General features: G+C 35.4%; 1 protein-coding gene across 2 annotated transcripts in view; it reads left to right on the top strand.

The window, feature by feature from the left end:
• The window catches only part of UNC13C (unc-13 homolog C), a 584,413-nt gene that overhangs the window by 355,414 nt on the left and 205,808 nt on the right, over nucleotides 1-23,191 (top strand). For both annotated transcript variants that reach the window (XM_026447030.2, XM_026447029.1), the window contains exons 14-16: nucleotides 9,542-9,610; nucleotides 11,240-11,329; nucleotides 15,857-15,985. In XM_026447030.2, the coding sequence (XP_026302815.1) occupies nucleotides 9,542-9,610; nucleotides 11,240-11,329; nucleotides 15,857-15,985 (288 nt within the window). The remainder of the gene's footprint in view (nucleotides 1-9,541; nucleotides 9,611-11,239; nucleotides 11,330-15,856; nucleotides 15,986-23,191) is intronic.

Here is a 23,191-nt window from a genome sequence, read left to right as displayed (position 1 = left end):
TAAAAATACAAAAAATTAGCCAGGCGTGGTGGCAGACACCTGTAGTCCCAGCTACTCGGGAGCCTGAGGCAGGAGAATGGAGTGAATCTGGGAGGCGGAGCCTGCAGTGAGCCGAGACCACGCCACTGCACTCCAGCCTTGGCGACAGAGCAAGACTCCATCTCATAAAAAAGAAAAAAAAAAAAAAAAGAAAAGAAAAGTAGAAATTCAGGGAATCAAAGGAGCCCCAAGAATTCGTCTGTTGCATCCATCATTGTAACTTTCTCTACAAGTATACTGTAACTGAAATTGGCAAGACTGGAAATAGGATGTAAATTAAGAGTATTTCTAGTGAAGTGGTAAGAGTCAAAATTAAAAATTAGTGGAGATGGAGAAGAGAGGATAGATACCAAAGTTTTTCAGGGCATAAAATCAACAACCTCAATAACATTTGGTATGTTTGGGGACAAGGACAGGGAGGGAAGAAGAAGATGCCTGGAAATATTCCCAGGTTTCTGGTCAGGGCAAATGGGTAGGCAATAGCACTGTTCAGTAATCCTGTGAGACAGGTTTTTTGTTCTCATTTTTTTTTTTTTTTTTTTTTTTTCATGGAGGAAACTAAGATCAATTGTGGGAAAGTGATTTTTCATGGCACCATATTGTTTCCACTGTACTTCCAATTTAGTTCACTGAATATATTTTTGTTACAGAGTATATTGTTTAGAACTCAAATTTTGAGTTATGTGTCATAGAAAAGAAACAGTTGAGACACAGCAAATAAAAGGGTGAAAGAAAACACAGTAGGGAAAAAGATGTGTTCCTGTGTTTACTCTTTTTCTGTCCTTTTCCTCTAAGAGAGAAATGCATGTGAGGTGTATGAAGTGAATTAGAATAATCAAAGGAAACTAAAATTGCTATTTAATGCCAAATCAAATAAAATGCCAGTAAAGGAGACTACTCTTTGGGTTAGGAGTTATGGAGTTTCCGTTTTTATTGAAATTTAGCAAGTCAGTTTAGTCATAAAAGCCTCAGTTCCTCAACACGCTCAGTGAAGAAGATAATTCTTACTTTAACATGTTTCTCAAATTTAAAATAATGATAAAATGAGATAAAAGATGGCAAGCCAGTTGATAAAAGTTAAAAGTGTCATTGCATAAAATACGAGGATTTTGTCTTTCCTGCCTTACCTACAGTGTAATCTACAGTATCAGCTACTTTTGTTAGACAGATTGACTCTTGCAGAAGCTGGAACCAAAGAACGTTCCCTAGGCAGCTCAACGAAATCCTGTTGTTACCAAATACCAGATCATAGAACAGTTTTGTTATAAAAACCTCATCTTAGTAACAGCACATGTTGTCTTGGGATTTTTACCTCTGATGTAAAGCATTCTGTGCTATGAAATTGTTTTGCTTCTAATATTCCGTCTGTGTATATTGTGAAGAATAAGCCAACGTCACGGAACACTGAGGCTTTCTCCCTCTGAGAAAGATGTGTTTAAGTGATTAATATCCACCATAAAAACTACCTGGAGGAAAATTAGATAACATGCTCCTTTACTTCATGCTGCCCCAAAGAAGAGAGAGCAGATTGATTTCAGTACATTTTAGTATTTCAGTGGCAATGCAGTTATAACAAACTTCATTTTGTAAATCCAATAACTTATTATAGAATAGGGCCAAAAGAAAGAGAAATCTTTCTTCAAACTACATCGTGAAAAGTTGGTGATCTGGTATGTAAATTTGACTATATTTTTCTAGCTATTGAAAATAATGACATTTGATGAGTAAAATATACTGAAGTATATATCCTGCCTCTACGTTGGAGCCTCAGGTTTTTATTCACCTAACTATTAAAGCTGATTCTGTCATCTGGGACTCATTGACAATTATATGCTCCCTTCTTGATCGTTCTCAAAGGTACATAACCCACACATTTTGAGACTCCAAAAAATAAACCAGTGGAAAAAGCTTTCTTTCCTATGAGAATTGTAAAACAAGTCTTTAAGAAAACCATTACACATTTAGACCTTTTCATGTATAAATCGTATTTGAAATCATGATGTGGATGAAACATGTTCAAAAATAAAGTGAAAAGGACAGAACCCTTGGGTATGCAGAAGAGATGCAAGCAAAGTTTATCCAGGAAACTGGCTAGACCAATTGGATGACAATGATATTTTTTTAAATGTGATTTTATCTCACCACTGCACTCCAGCCTGGGAGACAGAATGAGACCCTGTCTCTAAAAAAAAGTGATAGTGTAAAAGATAAGGTAAACAATTTTGGGAAAGGGGTAGTATATAATATCATTAACTGTCATAGAGAGTTCAAGTAAAATGGAGAATTAAATTAACCCACTGAATTTAGCAAGTAGGTCATCAGTCAGTGAAGCAATTGTGATTGAAGCCTGATTTCATGAAGTTTGTTCAGTGAATGGCATAGAACAAGCTTGTCCAACCCATGGCCTGTGGGCCACATGCAGCCCAGTGTGGCTTTGAATATAGCCCAAGAAATTTGTAAACTTTCTTAAAACATTATGAGACTTATACATGATATTTTTATTGCTCACTAGCCACCATTAGTGTTAGTGTATTTTATGCGTGGCCTGAGACAATTCTTCTTCTTCCATAGAAGCCAAAATATTGAATATCCCTGGCATAGAAGCACAGTGATATAAATTAAAGCTCAATTATTCACTAAAATATGATACAGTCATTCAAAATCAAGTTTTTATGGAAGAGGTTCTATAATTGAGCAATGCCCATGATATAATGATAAATGAAAAAAAGTGTGCTAAAAGACTCTCTATGCAATTTAATTCCAACACTGAAAACACACACAGACATACACACACTCACACACACACATAAAGGTTTAGAGATGAGACTGGAAGGAAATGTGCTAAAATACCAATGATGTAGCCACCTGGTTGGATTATAGCTGACATTTTATTGGTTTTCTTTTGTATTAATCTTTATACAACAGTCTTTTTGTTATTATTATACCTTAAGTTCTGGGGTACATGTGCACAACGTGCTGGTTTGTTACATAGGTTTACTTGTGCCGTGTTGGTTTGCTACACCCATCAACTCATCATTTACATTAGGTATTTCTCCTAATGCTGTCCCTCCCCCAGCCCCCGACCCCCAACAGGCCCCGGTGTGTGATGTTCCCCTTTCTGTGTCCATGTGTTCTCATTGTTCAACTCCCACTTATGAGTGAGAACATGTGGTGTTTGGTTTTCTCTTCTTGTGTTACTTTGCTGAGAATGATGTCTAAAATTTTTTATAAAATACCTTAAGTCTGTGTTAACTTTATAACAAAATTCTGAAAGAAAGGTTGAAATTGGGTGAGAAAATAGACTATTCTTTCAAGGAACTTAAGTGAGAAGATAAAAAGAGAGATTGGGCAAGAGTAAGAAGGTTTTTCCATATAAAAAGAGACTTTATTTTTATTCTCTGCTTGGGTAGGGATTTTTAAACGATTTAATAAGGTAAATATAAACATGTTTATAGTGTTAGGAAAGGAGTTAGTTGCAAGAGTGAGGTTGCAAATTTCTCAGATGGGAGAGTAAGTGACTATAAGTACTATCTCAGAGGAAAGGAAGGAAGTGCAGTCATGAGGGCAGAAGGAGAGGCTAGCCTTTAGCACAAGAAAGGACAAGCTCTGCTCTGAAATTCGAGGAAAGAGTGTGAGAGTGCTTGCAGAGAACACTAAGCTTTTGATATAGAAGTGAAAAGTTGAGGTAGTTGTACCTTATTTTTAGTCCTTCTTTAAAGTTGTCTGGAAGGCCAAGAATTGCTCATTTACAAAACAAGGGCTGTGAAATGGTTGCAGAGGGGAAGGGGGTGGTAAAAGTTTGGATAAGCTACTGAGGGGAATACAAAAAAAAGAATGTTTCAGGGACATGTAAAAAAAAATTCTTAGTAAAGCTACAAGTGTCATTTGCTGTTGGGCACTATAAATTTGTTGTCACAATTCTTGTGACTGTGAGACTTTCTTAGGGTGTGTCAGCATTCTGATGCTGATCTATGAGGAGATATAGCCGATTGTTGGATTGACTCTAGGCTGAAATTTTGCAGAAAAGAGGCCATGGGAAAGTAAGGAAATTCATATAAAGATAATGGGGTGAAGGTAAAGTGATTTGCCATTAGCTCTAGTTTTTGGTAAGTGGAACCATGAGAAGCATGATGGATAGCAAGAGAGAAGGAGGGGAGAAGTGGGGAAAGGGACAAAGAAAGTGGAGGAGAGAAAATAGGCAGAGACAGGATTGTGGGAGGAACGTATTAATAGCACCTTTCAGTTAACATTTGGAAAGGGAAGTCTCAGGTCCAAAAGGTAACTCAGGGAGTAGATTGTTGAAAATTGATTGTAGAATAGTGGTATGCTACAACTGGCTGGTACCTGCTCATGAGGACTGATTGGTAAATTTTCAGGAATATTGCAAGGTGGTTGTTAAACACAGCCATCCTAGAAATTGGATATATTAAAAGTATTTACAACATTAAAGTTAGCAAATGCTAAAAATCAAGGCTTTTTGCTTTCAGAGAGCCACTTTACCAGCACATCACTGAGTGTAAATGCTATTTGGAGTCCAGACAAATACCTTTATTAGATAAAGTGTCTCTATGTGTGTTGAAGGCACTCATGGGTAGACCAGGAGTTGAAAAGGAACAAAACTCCATGAGTTGGGAGGCAGTCAATATGTTAATTTTGAAGTTGAAATCTCCTAAAGAGGAAATATATTTAGTGAATTATCTTGAAATACAAATATCAAATAAATGAATAGTAAAATTAATATTTTTGAGCTTTTTTTAACTTGAGTATATACATGCTCAATATATATAACCAAGTATAAGTGATATTTTTATTGATTAACCAATCTTATAATATTTTCTTTCAGGACATTTTTGGCTGCATTTTCTTTGATCACTTCATATGACAAAAAATTGAAATGTTATTTTTATAATTTGTTTTTTACTTAGCAGAGCTGACTTTTTTAAATGAACACCTTAGCAGAGTTTGTTTCACTTTCACAATGCCACATGCGTTTTAGTAATTTTCACAAAATTTGGGAAAACACCAATTTTTTAAATATGTGATATAAAAGCAAAAATTACAGCTGACAAAGTTGAACAGGCAAAGTGAACTTTATTCAAGGCTATTGCAATAGGGGAGAGAGGTCAGAGCTCAGCTAGAGCTCAACTCCACTGAAATGAAAGGCAGGACTAAAATAAGGAGAAAGTAGTGAAGGGTGATAGTGGAGAGGTTGATCAATGGGATGTAACCAGGGCACTGAGTAATTTTGAGTTTGCCATTTTTTCTTCTGCAATTAGGCCATCTTCGTTTGCTAATTACAGCCATGGAAGTTAGGCTCCTATCTTCCCAAGGAGGGTTGGAGGTAGGAGTGCTCTCTCCTTGATGATTACATTTCAAAGGGAAGGCTCCCAAGTCTTTCAGGAAGACATTCTTGGATTATGAAAACGGCAAGAGGCTTTACAAAATATTTCCATGTGAAGGGGCAGAAAAAGAATTTATAATTAAACGTTTTCTAAATAAAATGCTTTAAGAAAATGGAGGTTGAGACCTAGAGTCAGGAAGAAGCCTATCTAACCAGGCTGAGGGGAAGTTAAGGATGTCTTGATTAGTGAACAATAACATTTCAATGCTTTTCAAGTTTTCCTGTGAAGGGACTCTTTAAATATACTTTGAATTGGTGAAATTTATTAATTATTTTGTCATTGAAAGCATCATTTTAGTGGTATTCCATAATCGTATGATATTTCTCTTGGTATCAGAATTAATCTCAAATCAGTAAGAGCTATAAATGTATGTCCAGTATGTTCATATGTTTAACACTAATTGAATTATTTTAAAATTATCAAAATCGCCTATGCATTACTTCTGTTTGAAATGTCTTTCTTAATGAATTGCTGTTTTTGGTATGATCTGGAAGAAAAGTATTACAATTTGCTTGTTGTGTTCTGAATTATTTTTATCTTATTCCTGAAAATTTTACAAAAATCTAAGATAGCATGAATACATGACAAGCTCCTCCCAGGGGTGCTGAAGCAGGTGAGGGCTGAGTAGCTTAAGCATCATTAGCTTCTGGTTAAATTCATCCCCGCTGTTGAAGCCAGACTTTGAGAAAGAAAGAAAGAAAATAATGAGAGAAGCTGAGAGTGAAGCAGAAGTTATCATACTCCTTCCTTACAAGAGCTTTTGCTTCCACAGTTCCCCAAATCCTGGTGGGAACTTCCTGAAGGTGCACAGTCAGGGGAGCAACTGCCTCTTCCCCCTGCCCGTGGGCCAAATGCAGTCCACCAACTCACCAACTGGTTTTGTAAGGCCCATAAGCTAAGAATATTTTTAAAAATATTTTCTAATGTTGAAAAAAAAAATTTAAAGACTGTTATTTTGTGACACATTAAAACTATCTAAAATTCAAATTTTCACATCCATAAATCAAGTCTCATTGGAAAACAATCATGCCTATTAGTTTACATATTGTCTCTGGCAGCTACTGTGCTACAGTGTCAGACTGAATACTTGAGACAGGGTTGGCAAAGTGAAAAATATTTACTAACTAGCCCTTTGTAGACAGTTTACCAATCCCTGGTCTAGTTATTCTGGTCAACTAATTAAACCAAGTTGGGGTCTTTTTTTGCTTGGATTTACCTTTTATTTATTTTAAAAAATGTATTTAAATTCCTAATTGGATACATAATAGTAGTACATATTTATGGGGTACAAGATAAATTTTGATACATGCATACGATATGTAATGATAAAATCAGAATAACTGGAATATCTGTCATCTCAAGCATTTATCATTTCTTCATGTTGGGAATTTTCCAATTCCACTCTTTTAGTTATTTTGAAATACACGACCAATTATTGTTAACTATAATTGCCCTTTGTGTTACCAAACAGTGGATCTTATTCTTTCTAACTGTATTTGTGAAACTATTATAATATTTATTATTACTTTTATTATTGATTTGCCCCTACTAGACATATGTGGACCTTATTTAATAAAAAAAACTGAATAATGTGGCAGTTTCAGATGTTGTGCCATGTCCCTCGGGGAAACATTTTTTAATCACCCAGTCTTTTGTTATTCCTCAAATCACACCCTACAGGCAGTAGGCCTCCTTTGCTCTGCAAAGGCAATCTCACTCTAGTTAAATAGAAATTGTTGTAAATAAAATTAAATTTCAGGCTGTCCTGCTGTTTAAAGAATCTCTGTAAAAATTCAATCAGCAGCATACTTTTAATTTCACATCATCTGATGTTGCTCTGGATTCAGTGACAAGAAGCCCAGCAGTTTTCTTCACAGTTTTCTATTTTCCCTGAATATAAATTTTCCAGCTGGGCACCGAAGACTAGGTAGGGAAACCAAATGTGTGGATTGTATCAGTCAGAATTCTCTTCAACTGCATGAAACAGAAACTCGCTAAATACATTTAACTTAATAAGATTTCCCCCTTTGCTCCCCTACCCACGGAAACTAAGTTCAGAGGTAAGGAATTCAGAGCTGGTATAGCTACTCAGTATTGTAATATTTTAAAAGACTGGGCAGTAGGGGTAGGATGGATGTAGGCAATCCTTTTTTCTCCATTCATTCTTTCCATTTTCATCTAATGGACATGAAATAAGTGCTCTATCTTCTGGAGACTATTAGAGTTTTAGGTGGGAAAAGGGAAGAAGCACAAAGGGCGAAAGTTAAAAAGTCTGAAAGGTACACCTAACAAAGAATTATACAGCAAACACTAATGTAAAAAACACTATCTGCCAAGCACTCTTTTTAAATATTTCAAAACAGTAAGTCATTGGTGGTATGGTAGCTGGGTCTATTTTATTTAATAAGCTGTCTATATCTCATTGGCCAAACCATGTCATGTGGTCATCCTTGGAGGAAAAGAGCTCTGAGAAGGTGAGCATTTCATATGGGCACATTTGACATATGATATTCTTTTAGTAAGAAGCAGTGGAAGAATGGATATTGGGCAGACAACCAGCACCATTTGCCCCAGTGAGTATAAGAGGGCCAATGATTTGGGCCATAGTATGGTTGATCAGTCACTTCAACCATCTTGATGATTTGTGCCAATCACAGAGATAAGATGAGGCATCCAGAGATGTGATACGAATCACACTCACTTTGATAACCATCTGAATGATTAACTTTACTGTGGCCTAAACTAATTATTTTAGTGGTTCTTCTCTTTTTCTATCTGGATTGAGGGCCACCAACCCAAATGCATGGAAGTTGGAGAGTTAAGAAAGGACTGCATAGCTTGCCTCATCCCCTGGGAAGGTATAATGGAGAGTGGCAGAGAAAGATCTAAGACGTTCAACTCATCTGTATTTTCTGTAGCTTTGTTGGGATAAAGGGTCTTAACCTGCCTAACAAGATTGCATGCTTCTGGAAGGCAGGACTCATTTCTCAGGCTCCTCTATTGCCTCCACAGAGGTTAACACAGAGATGATACTCAAACTTTCTTCACTGATGTATAAATCTGATGATGGCAGTTCATTCAGAAAATTAGAGTTTCAGCTTAGGAACAATTTACCACCTCTTGTTAATATTCAGCTCACTCCATCAAGATCAGTGACTTATATACCCCATAAATCCACCTCCTATGTGAAACGACTGGGAAAAGTTTTCATTTTTGTCAATATCCTCCAAAGTGCAGTTTGCTGTTTACAGAATATTGATGTTGGCAGGGACGTTTTATGTCATTTGATCTTACCTCTCCCATTTTTTTTTTTTTATTTTTGATGAGAAAACTGCAATTCAGAATAGTGGAGTGTCTACCTCTAAGGTTTGCATGTGTGACTTTTGTGTTTTGATTTTGTTTTTATTTAATCCATCCAACTTTAACCATACACTTAATAAGAGAAAAACTCTTTATTCTCACCATCTTCAAATACTTCTGTGAAGAGGACAGTTCAACACTGATATTGCATCAAGTGGAAGCAACAGCAGTTTTTTGGCTGCATTTTTATACTAATTTTAGCACTAAATCATACACAGCCTTTAAAAGCAATTGATCCTTTCAGATTATAAAGTCTACATTTGCTCCCAAAAAGAAATGTTTTTTGAAATTGGTTTTGACCAAAACAACACCTGCTCCCACTTCCGTAGGAGAGAGAAGTGTAAAAAAGTGTAATATATTGTCTGGAGAAGGGGCATGAAGTACAGGAATAAAAAGAAGAATGGGTTGCATTTCCTCTTGCTGATACATTGTATTGTTGTGAATTATTACACATAGAGAAATGTACTGGCAATTTATTTGTCTGATGTCTTTCTGCAAAATGCAAGTCTCTAGATAGATAGAGAGGAAGTGTGACTTATTGAAAAGAACATGAATTTGGTGTCAAAGAGACCTGAGTTTGAATCACTGCTATGCCACATAGTAACTTTATGATCTTGGACAAGTCATTAATATATCTGATCCTTCCTTTCTATAAAATAGAGACAAAACTCAGAATTATTATGAGACCTCTAGAGTGGTCATTTATTTCCATTCTCCTATTTTGTGTTTGCTTTGTACAGAGGGAAAAATTCATAAAACTACTGGACCAGTTGCATAACTCTCTGAGGATTGATCTGTCAAAGTATAGGGTATGTAGAAATTTACTTGCATAAAAGAAAACTGCTATGTTTGGTCTAGATAATTTCTTGCCATATAAAAATCACCCATCATGGAATAGAAAAATAAAAATGTTGATCTCAGGTGCTGTCACCCTTAGAAATAATCCAGCAGGTCTCCTTTGTTGTTCAGATTCTTTACCCTACGTAGACTACAACAATACTCTGTGTGTGTGTGTGTGTGTGTGTGTGCGCGCACATGCAGCTTTAATTTTGTAATTTCTAAAATAGCCATCAGATTCAATGACCCTCAGCTAATTCATGAAGTAGACTATGGCCCAGTCCTCATTCTGAAAGCTCATCCTTTGTTACTGAAATATTCCGCTGATACTTCCTCAATTTCTGAGCTTCCTACTTAATTTACTGCTTCATTCTCTTTCCTCCTGGATTAGGGTACCAAGAGTACCATGCAAAGTTGTACAGAATTCATTGTCAACAATTCTACATATCATCTCCTGGGGAAACACATACACATACCACAAATATATTCATGTGTATATGTGCATAAATATACACACATATAATTTTAGTTACAACATATTTTAGTTACAAAAATTTAGTTACAAATTTTAGTTACAAAATGTCTATGGTGATAACGAATACATGCTCTCTTATATCTTACATTCTTTAACAATTTATCCCAAACATCTTTTCTTATTTGAACATATCTATCTCCCATGCATTCCTTTTTAATTAGTCTCTTACTGACAGATACTTTAATTGCATACTTATGGAAGTTATAATACCAAATTTAATTTGGTATTATTTCATGTTGGTTATTTCATGTTGGATCTGGGGCCAACCTAATGAGAAGAGGACAACAATTAAGCCATTGAGAGATATTTGGGGGCAACAAGGGCCTTAAGTCACCTCATTCACTACCTCATCATAGGCACACTAACCCTGTTCAAGTTCATGAATATCTCGTAATTAGCTGTGGGTTTCCTAATGGCTCTTTAGAAAAGCATGTTAATATGTGAAATTGACCAAAGTAAAAATTGTTTCTTAGTTCAAACATTTTATAATTATAACTTTTCATTCCTTCAAATTATGAACATCTGTATTTTCAAATGATACTTCTCATCAAACCTTGCTAAAAGAAGCCTTTTGTTAAAATCCATAGTATTTCAGGAACGACTATATGATGCAAACTTTTTTTTTAACTTTTGAAGTTTTTTGTGACTAAAAGTAAATGCAGCACATGTATAATTTCTGAAGTATTTTTAAAAAAATACTTATCTTGAGAAAATCATGAAAAATTTTTCCTATGTATGCTACACTTCTTCCTTTTAGTAGCAAGACTATTTTAGAAGCAAGCATTAATAACATCATAACATTGTAATAATGATATTGTTTTGCATTTATTGCATTGTAACTATAAATAGAAGAGTGCAGCTTTCCAAGAGTATAAAAATATTTCCAAATTGTTTATATTCTATAATGTTTTATGATAAAATATTTTAAGAATACTTTAGGGGTATTTTAGAAATTGTATACAGTTTACTTTCCATTTTCTTTTATGAGAAGCTAATTTTACTTTATTTTCCCACTGGAGATTTACTACTGACAACCTTATCCATTTTCTGTTTCCTGATTAACCAGGAAAACTTTCCTGCAAGCAATACTGAAAGACTGCAAGACCTGAAATCAACTGTTGACCTGTTAACAAGTATCACCTTTTTTAGGATGAAGGTATCCCATTTTATTTCTGTCACTGTTTTGGTGTGACATAGAACACATTCATCCCCTGGTAAAGTCTTGCTTTACCCTCCTCTTGATCAAGTACTGTGTCAACCCCATCGATTAAGCTGTACTATCTTTGACTGAACTCAATGAATCTTCCAATATAAGGTATAGTGAAGGAGAGATTATCCTAGACATTTAAAATACTCTGATACATTTGGCTCTAATTTAGTTCACAGTTAAATCTGTCTTAGATAAAGCTCTCTAGTAAGTGGATGTGGCAGTTAAAAAATTTCCAGTGGAAATGGAGTTCGCTTCTAATTTTAGTTTTAACTTAGATGTTTTGCTAACTTTTTTGCTACAAGAAAGTGGCTGACTCTTTTAAGTTTACCCTAATTGTGGCAACTTCCATTTTCAGCACTGGGAATGTCTATGTAGGAATATATTTGATCACCTATCTAATTGGTATCATTGGCTAGGCCCTACAAACCAGGTATTTCTTTTTAGATATATCATTTCTGCTTTAATTACAAGTTCTCTGCAGTCACAGTTCTGGCTTGCAGTGCAACTTATGTAAAGCATTTTCAGAAACTACTTGCCAGGCTATGGGCTAAAATAAATGCTCTTTGAAAGAGAGTATTACGATGCTTATTCAGAAAATTCCTAAATAGAAACAATTGTTTTTCTTAGCATTCGCCCATAATTTTTTTCACTAGAACCTCTAAAAGTGGCATTTTATAGTGAAAGAGAGACACAAAGGGAAACCATAGTATATCAGTGCTCATTTAGATTCTTTAAAGTTGAATTAAAATTCATTTGGTTTAAAATCAGACCAACTAGGTGACTAGGATAAATAGAATTTACATCAATTCTAATCTACTGTCAGTAGTTACTGGAACAATGTGCAAATAATGATGGCAAGACCCAATCACGTTGACTTAGATTGACAAGTGACATCTGCCATTGACACTGAGGAGTGAGGAATGGGAGTGAGGGTGGGGCGTGCCAGCGTGGTGCTACCCATCTGCCATGCCTCCTTGATTAAAAACACTATCTCCTTAAACTTGTAACTACTCTTCCCCAACCCTCACTACCAGCGGATGACTTCGCTTCCTATTTCAATGAAAAAAAAAAAAAAAAAATAGGAGGAAAGAAAGAGGAGCATCCTCAAGTTCCAATCACACACTCCCACCACCTACCCCAGTAGGTACTTCCTTGTATGTGTCCACATATTCTTTCTTTTTTACTATTGGTGAGCCTGTTTTCTTAGAAAATGTGGTCTCTTCTACTTGTGCAATTGATTTTGTCTTCTCTTGTGCACTAAAATACTGGTCCAACAATCCTTTCCACTTTCCTGAATTGTCAGCTTTCCCCTATGTATGTGCTATTGATTTTACAGTCTTCAAAATACCACTCAGCTTCACTTCCTTCTATAGCTACTACCCCAGTTCATTTCCCTTAATAGCAAAACTCCTTGAAATAGTCATCTATACACTTCCTTCCAGTTAATTTCCTCATATTATCCTTTGAACAAATTTGCTTCTTCTGTTATCCTTTTTTCTCATTGCAGAGAGTAAAAATCACTCTTTTGTTGCACAGTCCTATTAGTTTTGATAAATGTGTAGTTATATTACCACCAGAGCAATAAGATACAGAATAGTTCCATGAGCCTACACAATTCCCTTGTGCTGCACCATTGTTGTCAACCCTTCTCCCACATGCTGGTAACCACTGATTTGTTCTTTGCCTATAGGTTTGCCTTTCCTAGAACATCATGTAAATGAAATTGTACACAATGTACCATAACACAATAGAGATTCATTGGTGTTGAGTGTATCAACAATCCACTACTGTTAATCGCTATGTAGTAATTCTTTGTTATATATGTACTACCAATTTATCCATTCCCTCACTGACAGATATCTGAGTTATTTCCAATTTTGGTTTATTACAAATAAAACTATTTTAAATAAGCATGGGATTATAGTTGTAAACATATGTTTTTATGTTCCTTGGGTTAAATCCTCAGCAGCAGTGTGTGAGAGTCCCAATTCTTCTGCATCCTCTAGCAAAACTCTTGGGATTTTCCATGCTATGTATGTATGTATGTGTGTATGTATGTGTGTATGTATGTATTATTATAGTAGAAGTGATGTTGCATTATCTTAATGTATTAATTTTGTTTGTCTAAAAATTAATAATATTGAGAATTTTGGGGGGTTGACTTGCTATCTGAATATCTTATTTTGTGAAGAATGTTGAAATTTTTACCCATATTTGTTAGCTGGCTTTCTTACTGTTAAGGGCAATTTAATTTTAATTATTTTAAATTGATAGATCAAATTGCATGTATTTATTGTGTACAACATGTTGTTTTAAAATATATATACATTTCAGGATGGCTAAATCTAGCTAATTAACATATGCATTACCTCACAAAGTTTTCATTTTTGTGAGGAGAATATTTAAAATCTGCTTTCTTGCATTTTTCAAGAATACAATAGTCTTGAGTTTTGAGAGTTTTTATATGTTTTGGATACAATTTTTTTGCCGGATATGTGATTTGCTATTATTTTTGCCTTGTTTGTGCCTTGTCTTTTATTTGTCTTAAAAATATATCATATAGCAAGTTTTAAATTTTGGTCTACCTTATCTTTTTTTTTTTTCTAATTATGGATAATGCTCTTGGTTAAACCAACATCACAAAGAGGTTTCTTGGTGTGTTTCTTCTAAAAGATTGGTTTTACCTTTTATATTTGGGCATATGTTTTATTTAGAATTTTGGGAATTTTTTTGGTGGTGGTTTTTGTTTGGTATAAGATGTAAAGTGTGAATCAAGGATAACATTTTACATATTTATGTTTAAGAGTTCCAGCAGCATTTATTAGAAAGATTTTCCTTTCTCCATTAAATTATTTTTGTATTATTGTAAAAAATTAAATTGACCATATATGTATGGGTCTATTTCTGAACTCTCTATACTGTTCAGTTGTTTGTACATCCACCACTACCATCCTGTCTTGATTACTGTGACCTCATAGCAAATCATAAAAAAAAAGATAATGTGCATCCCACCTCGTTTCTTTATTTTTCACAGTTGTATAGGTGATTATCATTCTTTCTAGGATTTTAATTGAGATTTCATTTCATCTATTGATCAATCTGGAGAGAACTGACATTTTAACAGTATTAAAACTTCAACTCTGTCCTTAGTTTTTGACCACACTGCAATCAGACTTTTACTCTCTCATTTCCCAAAAATCATTTGTCAACATCGCATGTTTTACTTCCTTCCTATACCATTAGCTCTTGTGGGGGTGGGCGGGGGCTCTCTACTGCTTTATTCTTTCTCATTTGTCTGTTGTCACAGATTTAGAATTATGTAAGATTTAACTGGATTTATTTCTTGGACCTCTTCTCTTCACTATCCATACTCAACCAGTGTTGTTTCTTTACATTCTTCTATCTTACAGATAATTTCCAAATTTATATCTCTAACCAGAACTTTTCCACAACTGTAGATTCATTTTTCCAAATACCTTCTTGAAATTCATGTATATGCCTAATAGGCTTCTTAAACTGTTCAGAATTGAGCTCCTGAGCTCCCATCCACAGTTTTTCCGATTTAAATTGAAGTCACCTCCCTTATAACAGTTGCTCAGGCTAAAATACTGGGGACAATTGGAGTCAGCTCTCACACAAGTCATCCAGTCTGTCAGGAAGTCCTGTTCGCTCTTTTTTTTCTAAAATTTACTGGAATATGATTTCTTCTAATAATTTATAATCCTACCATCTTGATCAAGCATCATCTTCTCTAGACTAAATTTTAACATTATTCTCATAATTGGTCTTTCTATTTTTGTCATAGCCCACTTTAAGGCAGCATAAGGGAGCCTTATAAAAGATAGTTATGTTGCTAAAATTGGGCCATTTTTCTCTTACGCTTAAACTATCCAATTCCTTCCCACCTCACTAAAAGCTAAGATTCTTATAATCATCTATATGTAGTTTCCCCTTGTTCTCACCCTACATCTTCATTTATCATTGCTATTTATTGTATTAGTTCTTTTCCATTGAAACACTTCCTATCCTTCTTCTGTTTTATTTTCAACATGCATCATCAGGTAATATATCTTATATATTTATTTTGTTTATTATCTACTTGAACTTAAGCCCATGAGGAAAGGGATTTTTATTTCTATCGTTCATTGCTGTATCACCATTATCTGGCATATAGGAAGCGATAAATATTTGCTGAGTGATGGAATGGAATGAAATCAAAGAATGCGTGAACTATTAACTGGTCACGTTAAGTGTTTTTATTTGAGTGTTTACAACCATTATCATTTTCAGTATGATTTTATATCAGAAAGCTGAAATGTTTACACGTTTAAAACCACATGGTAAGATGACACTTACTGAACATAGAAAAATCAACTAAAAGTCTTCATTGAATATATATTTGAGTAGTTTCTACTAGATTGCAATGTGTTATTGTTGCATTTGAGAAAATAAGCATCTGTCTTTGTCTGTCAGGTTCTGGAGCTGCAAAGCCCCCCAAAAGCAAGCATGGTGGTGAAAGACTGTGTAAGGGCTTGCCTGGATTCTACATACAAGTATATTTTTGACAATTGCCATGAACTCTACTCCCAGCTAATAGACCCGGTAAGAAAATATGTATGTCTTTTATAATCCCCACTTTTGTTTCTAATATCTGTTTCAATACGTTTAGCATGAGAGTAACTAGAAAAATATGTTCATTTAATTTCATATTAACTGCAAATTTGAGAATTTCCATATCTTTTCTTCACATTTGAATATCACTTTCGCATACATGAACTAATTCACTCCTTACAATAACTTTATGTAGTAAAGGCACATATCGTTTAAGGTTTTAGCTGAAGAATCAGTTTCAGAAAATTGAAGAGATTTTCGCAAGGTCACACAGTGGGTAGGTGAAAGATTTGGGACTACACGTTAGGATTCCAACTCCCGTTTCTGTGTTCTTCCCCTAACTCACACTGCCTCCCATATCATTTTATTTCATTTATTTATTTTTTGAGAAGGAGTCTCACTCTGTTGCCCAGGCTGGAGTGCAGTGGCGCAATCTCGGCTCACTGTAACTTCCGCCTCCTGGGTTCAAGCAGTTCTTCTGCCTCAGGCTCCCCAGTTGCTAGGATTACATACATGAGCCACCATGCCCAGCTAATTTTTTTTTTTTTTTTTTTTTTTTTTTTTTTTTAGTAGAGATGGGGTTTCTCCATGTTAGCAGGCTGGTCTCAAACTTCTGACCTCAGGTGATGCACCCGCCTCGGCCTCCCAAAGTGCTGGGATTATAGGCATGAGTCACCACGCCTGGCCTATATGTTAATTTATTAAGAAATATTTCAAAAACACAATTTAAATCAAAACCACAATGAGATACAATCTCACACCAGTAGTAATGGCTATAATTATTGTTATTATTGTTTAAAATTTTTATTTCCATAGGTTTTTGGGGAACAAGTGGTATTTGGTTACGTAAGTAAGTTCTTTAGTGGTGATTTGTGAGATTTTGGTGCACCCATCACCCAAGAAGTATACACCGAACCCAATTTGTAGTCTTTTATCCCTCACATCCCTCCGACCCTTTCCCCAGAGTCCTCAAAGTCCATTGTATCATTCTTATGCCTTTGCATCCTCATAGCTTAGCTCCCACTTATGAGTGAGAACATACAATGTCTGGCTTTCTATTCCTGAATTACTTCACTTAGAATAATAGTCTTCAGTTCCATCTAGGTTGCTGTGAAGCCATTAGTTCATTCCTTTTTATGGCTGAGTAGTAGTATTCCATTATGTGGAGATAGATATAGATGTAGATATAGATATCACAGTTTCTTTATTCACACATTGATTTATGGGCATTTAGGCTGCTTCCATATTTTTGGAACTGTAAATTGTGCTGGTATAAACCTGCATGTGCAAGTATATTTTTTGTGCATGGACTTCTTTTCCTCTGGGTAGATACCCAGTAGTGAGATTTCTGGATTAAATGGTAGTTCTACTCTTAGTTCTCTAAGGGATCTCCACACTGTTTTCCAAAGTGGTTGTACTAGTTTACATTCCATTAGCAGTGTAGAAGTGTTCCCTTTTCACTGCATCCATGACAACATCTTTTTTTTTTTTTTTTATGTTTTTACTATGGCCATTCTTCCATTAGTAATGTGGTATTGCATTGTGGTTTTGATTTGTATTTCCCTGATCATTAGTGATGTTGAGCATTTTTTTCATGTATTTGTTGGTCATTTGTATATCTTCTTTTGAGAATTGTCTATTCATGTCCTTCGCCCACTTTCTGATAATAATTTTTTCTTACTAATTTGTTTGAGGTTCTTGTAGATTCTGGATATTAGTCCTTTGACAGATGTATAGATTGTGGAGATTTCCTCCCACTCTGTGGGTTGACTGTTTACTCTGCTGACTGTTCCTTTTGCTGCACAGAAGCTCTTAAATCCCACCTATTTATCTTTGTTTCTGTTGCATTTGTTTTTGGGTTCTTGGTCATTAAGTCTTGGGTAAGCCAATGTCTAGAAGGGTTTTTCTGATGTTATCTTCTAGAATTTTTATAGTTTCAGGTCTTAGATTTAAGTTCCTTGATCTATCTTGAGTATATTTTTGTGTAAGATGAGAGATGAAGATCCAGTTTCATTTTCCTACGTGTGGCTTAGCAATTTTCCCAGCACTATTTGTTGAATAGGGTATTCTTTCCCCACTTTATGTTTTTGTTTGCTTTGTTAAAGATCAATTGGCTGTAAGTATGTGGGTTTATTTATGTGTTCTCTATTCTCTTCCATTGGTCTATGTGGCTGTTTTTATACCGGTACGATGCTGTTTTGGTGATTATGGTCTTATAGTATAGTTTGAAGTTAGGTAATGTGATGTCTCCAGATTTGTTCCTTTTGCTTAGTCTTGCTTTGGCTATGTGGGCTCTTTTTTTGGTTCCAAATGAATTTTAGGACTGTTTTTGCTAGTTCTCTGAAGAATTGTGGTGGTATTTTGATGGGAATTGCATTGAATGTGTAGATTGCTGTTGGCAGTATGGTCATTTTCACAATATTGATTCTACACATCTATAAGCATGCAGAATGACTATTATTAAAACATCAAAAAACAATACATGCTAGTAAGGCTGCAGAAAAAAAGGAATACTTATACACTGTTGGTGGGAATATAAATGTGTTCAGCCACTGTGGAAAGCAATATGGAGATGTCTCAAAAATCTTAAAACAGAGCTACCGTTTGACCTAGCAATTCCATTACTGAGAATCTATACAAAAGAAGATCAGTTTTTCTACAAAAAGATAAATGTACTCATATATTCATCACAGCACTATTCACAAAAGCAAAGACATGGAATCAATCTAGGTGCCCATCTGTGGTAGACTGGATAAAGAAAATGTGGTATATACATACCACAGCATACTATGTAGCCATAAAAAAAGAATGAAATAATGTCCTTTGCAGCAACATGGATGCATCTGGAGACCATTATCCTAAACAAAATAATGCAGGAAAGGAAAACTAAATACTGCATATTCTCACTTATAAGTGGGAGCTTATAAAGATGGGAACAATAGAAACTAGGCCTATTGGCAATGGGAGAAGGCTTAAAAAACTAACTGTTGGGTCCTATGTTCAGTACCTGGGTAAAGGGATCTGTCGTACCCCAAACCTCAGCATCACACAATATATTCATGTAACAAACTTACATATGTACCTCATGAATCTAAAATAAATGTTGAAATTATTTTTTAAAATTTCGGGAATACAAAAGAAAATATAGAAAGCAAATCAAACATGTATATGCTTACTACCTACTAGCTATAACTGTATGTTGACATTTTCCAGTATTTCTCTGCTCTTATTTAAAGACATTAAACGTTACACATAAAATAGTATTTTGCTTTGTATTTCCCAATCCCATCCCACTCCTTTTTTGTCCTTTGGAAATGAACACTATTCTAATATTGGTGAGTTTGAAATGTTTTCATGTATGATCAATGAACGCTTGAATTTTATGTTCTATGAATTGCCTGTCAGTCTTTTGTGTGTGTTTCTCTTGGTTTGCTTGTCTATTGCTTATTAATTTATAGAAAAATCTAAAAATGTGGATACTAATCCTTTTTTGGTTATGTGGATTTCATAGATTACTTCCCTCTTGATGACACATCTTTTTTGTTACATTGAAGTTTTCTAATGCATACTATGACATATATAGCTATTACTTCTATAAAATTGACTTTTACAAATGTATTCTAGCTTGGGCAACCTGGGCAACATAGTGAGACCCTATCTCTACAATTTTTTTTAATTAGCTGGGTGTGGTGGTATGTGTCTATAGTCACACCTACTTAGAAGGTTAAGGTGGTTAGAGTGAGCCCAGGAATTGGAAGTTAGAGTGAACTATGATAGCTCCCCTGCATTCCAGCCTTGGTGACACAGCAAAACCCTATCTCTATTTTTTTAAAAAATGTGTCTACTGCCTATCCTTTCCTGAATAGTGCACTTGCTCCACTAGGTATTAAAATTTGTGTGATTATCCATGAAACATTCTGTTTACTTGGGAGAGGCAAATTCTAGAAAGCAAATGTTAGATGAAGGCAAGTAAGACTCTTCCAAACTGAATTTTTAACTAGGTTTTATATAGTATGATATATTTCTGGGGTCACTGTTTTTTTTTGTTGTTGTTTGCTTGTTTTTTGCTTTATAAGAAAACATATTAAGCTGAGTTTGGCGTTCTATTAGCAAAACAATATATAACCACATACTTGTTCATAACTTTAGCTTATCAACTCTGTTAGATATGCTCTAGTTTTAAAACTTGGTCGTCCAGGATTACTAGGAGCTAAATTGGTTCTCAATTGTATTTCCCCGTGAGTAGTTTTCTAATGACTTTTCTTTGTCTAATCTCTGTTTTCCATCTTCCTCCCATAGGGCTCTTTCAATTCTTTTAAATTTTTCAACATCATTATCTTTATTTTACCTAAAGGCTAAGATTGAACCTCTTTATTGTACCATGTAATTACCCATGCATAACTTTTTTTTTTTTTTTTTTGACAAAGTTTTGCTCTGTCACCCAGACTGGAGTGCAGTGGCGCAGTCTCGGCTCACTGCAACCTCCGCCTCTTGGGTTCAAGTGATTCTGCTGTCTCAGCCTCCTGAGTAACTGGGATTACAGAGACCCACCACCTTGCCTGACTTATTTTGTATTTTTAGTAGAGACAGGGTTTTATCATGTTAACCAGGCTGGTCTCAAACTCCTGACCTCAGGGGATCCACCTGCCTCTGTCTCTCAAAGTGCTGAGATTACAGGCGTGAGCCACCATGCCTGGCCTCATGCATAACTTCATAATCAGTCTTACTAGACTTCACCAGGTTCAGTTTCCTATTCCTCACACTCCTGAACCAAACTGCTCTGATCTCATGAGCCCTAAATTTTATAATTTCCATGAGTCATCCTTTTTCACATCCCTGCATTTATGCATTTTGTTCTACATACCTAAAAAAACTCTCCCTCCTTCCCTGCTTTCATCAAAATCCAGCTCCGATATGATCTTTGTTAAAGAAAAACTTATTCATTACACCCATTACAGAATGGTTAGGCAGACTATTCAAAGAGGACTATTACAATAGTTACACAGGAAGGCTACCGCAATGGGATTTTATAGTAGAAAAGAGAAATTGGGCTCAACTGTGAATACCACAAGGAAAAGTGGGAATTTATAGCCAAGGAGCTGAGTTAAGGGGAAGGACTTAATGGATAGAAATTACTAAGAGGTAACATTTGGGGTAAGGGGGAATCCTGGCCAACAGATCTGATGGGATTCTTGCTGAAGGCAGACCAGGCTGATCAAATATCACCGGAAGCACCGTGGAGGAAGGAAACCTGATCAGATGTCAAAGTGTGATCAGATATCAAGGATGAACAATTCTAGCTAAACTGAGAAGATTCTTGCTAAATTGGTCAATGCAGAAACTAACATGGGAGCTCAAAAATTGAGGTCTGGTTAAAAAGAGAGCTCAGAAGAGTTTGACTAAAGTTTGGTCAAAGAGAGAATCTTTATCATTTCCTCATCTACTAATTAATACTCAGTGGATGAATTAAACTGCCAAAGTAAAGTGGCATACCTTACTTGATGTCTTTCTAATGCATAAATAATAACAACAACAATAATAAACAAGCAGTTTATTTCTGTAAGAGAGGTTCGTAGGTAGTTCCCATAAAGCAAACATGCCCCTAACAAAAAGTAAATGAACTATGTCACATCAAAATGATCTAATATCACTTAATATCTTCTGACTTGGCTTTCAGAAAAGATAATTACATAATTTTCTTACTAGTTTTATTTTTAGGTAGATAGATCTTAGATTTTGTGTGAAATTTTGTCAATGTAGGGAATGCTTGGGGCTAAGCTTTAAATCTTGGAAAAACACTTTTTCATCAACATTGTTATTATTTGAAATTTGAAAGGAAGCATCCATTGGAGCTGAATTATTTAGGGGGCTAATACTCTCTAGAACCCTTTTGAAGCCATCTAGGAATATTTCAAATGTTTAAGCCTTGTCTCCCCTCAGTTGGCTGCAACTCCATGCTCCTAAGAATTCAAGTTAATTAAGACCTTATTGTCTTATAGCGTACATCTCACTTATCTTCAAATTCTAATTATTTAATTCAAAATTAAATACCTTCATTTCAAAATATATCAAGAATAAGACCACTTTTCACCAGATCCATGCTTCTACCCTGGCTCAGAACCATAATCATTGTTCACTTGGATTACTATGTAACTTCCTAAGAGGGCTCAATGTGTCTACCCCATCACCTTATGTCTGTTCTCAACAGAGCAGCCAGAATTATTTTTTAAAAAAGGAAGTCAGATTATATCACTCTTCTGCACAGAATGTTCTAAGGTCTTTCATTTAAGTTAAATTCAAAGTCCTGCAAAGCTACACATGATCTGGTCCATGTTATGCTTCTCACCCCTCTTACTCTAATTCTGTCCCCTTGCACATATCTCCATGTGACTGGAGAGTCAATGAAGAGTTGATGCGCAGGAAGTAATGTGAACAATGCTTTACCCCTGCTTTTTATGACAGAGACAGAACTTAGGACAGTGCCGAGTAGGTGCTCACAAAAGCGTTTGTTGAATGAATTGAGTAAATAAATAAACTGATTTTTCTCCAAATAATACGGTAAGAACTTATAGGTATATTTCAACTATGATAAACAAGATTGAATGAAATGCCCTATTCTGTGGTAGGCTCTCAGTGCTTGCCTAAGGCCTCTTGCACTTACTCTGGGTCCGGTGGCAGGATCCCAGATGATGAGATATGGGAAAGGTAAATGAAGGTCACTTCTAGTCCCAACCCATAAAAACATCTTGTCACCTGCAGTGCAATAACTTGGAAGGATGTATATTCCAGATGGCATAGCTACCAGGTGGAGAAGGGCTGCCTAGTCAGCCCCAGACTTTGGATGTTTAAGAAATAATCTTTTATTGTGTTAACTCACTGATATTTGGATATTTATTTGTTACCATAGCACAATCTGGCTTATTTTGACTAAAAGAACTTCAGCTCCTTTTCCAACCTGCCACCCCACTATTTAAAATATATCCATGTTTATGTGACTATCCTATTTATAAATCTTGACCAGCTCCCCATTTACTCACAGGATGAAATCCAGACTCTCCCATTATCCACAGTGCCTCTAAGGTCTAAGCCCTGATTATCACTCCTGACTTTAACATCATCTCCACATTGCATTCCATGATTCAGTACATTAAACTCCATGGTGACTTTGCCTGCCTTATATTTACCTGCCTGGAGTGT

This window comes from Piliocolobus tephrosceles, chromosome 6 (genome assembly GCF_002776525.5).
Source record: "Piliocolobus tephrosceles isolate RC106 chromosome 6, ASM277652v3, whole genome shotgun sequence".
Classification (NCBI taxonomy): domain Eukaryota; kingdom Metazoa; phylum Chordata; class Mammalia; order Primates; family Cercopithecidae; genus Piliocolobus; species Piliocolobus tephrosceles.
This window is presented reverse-complemented; position numbering and strand designations above follow the sequence as displayed.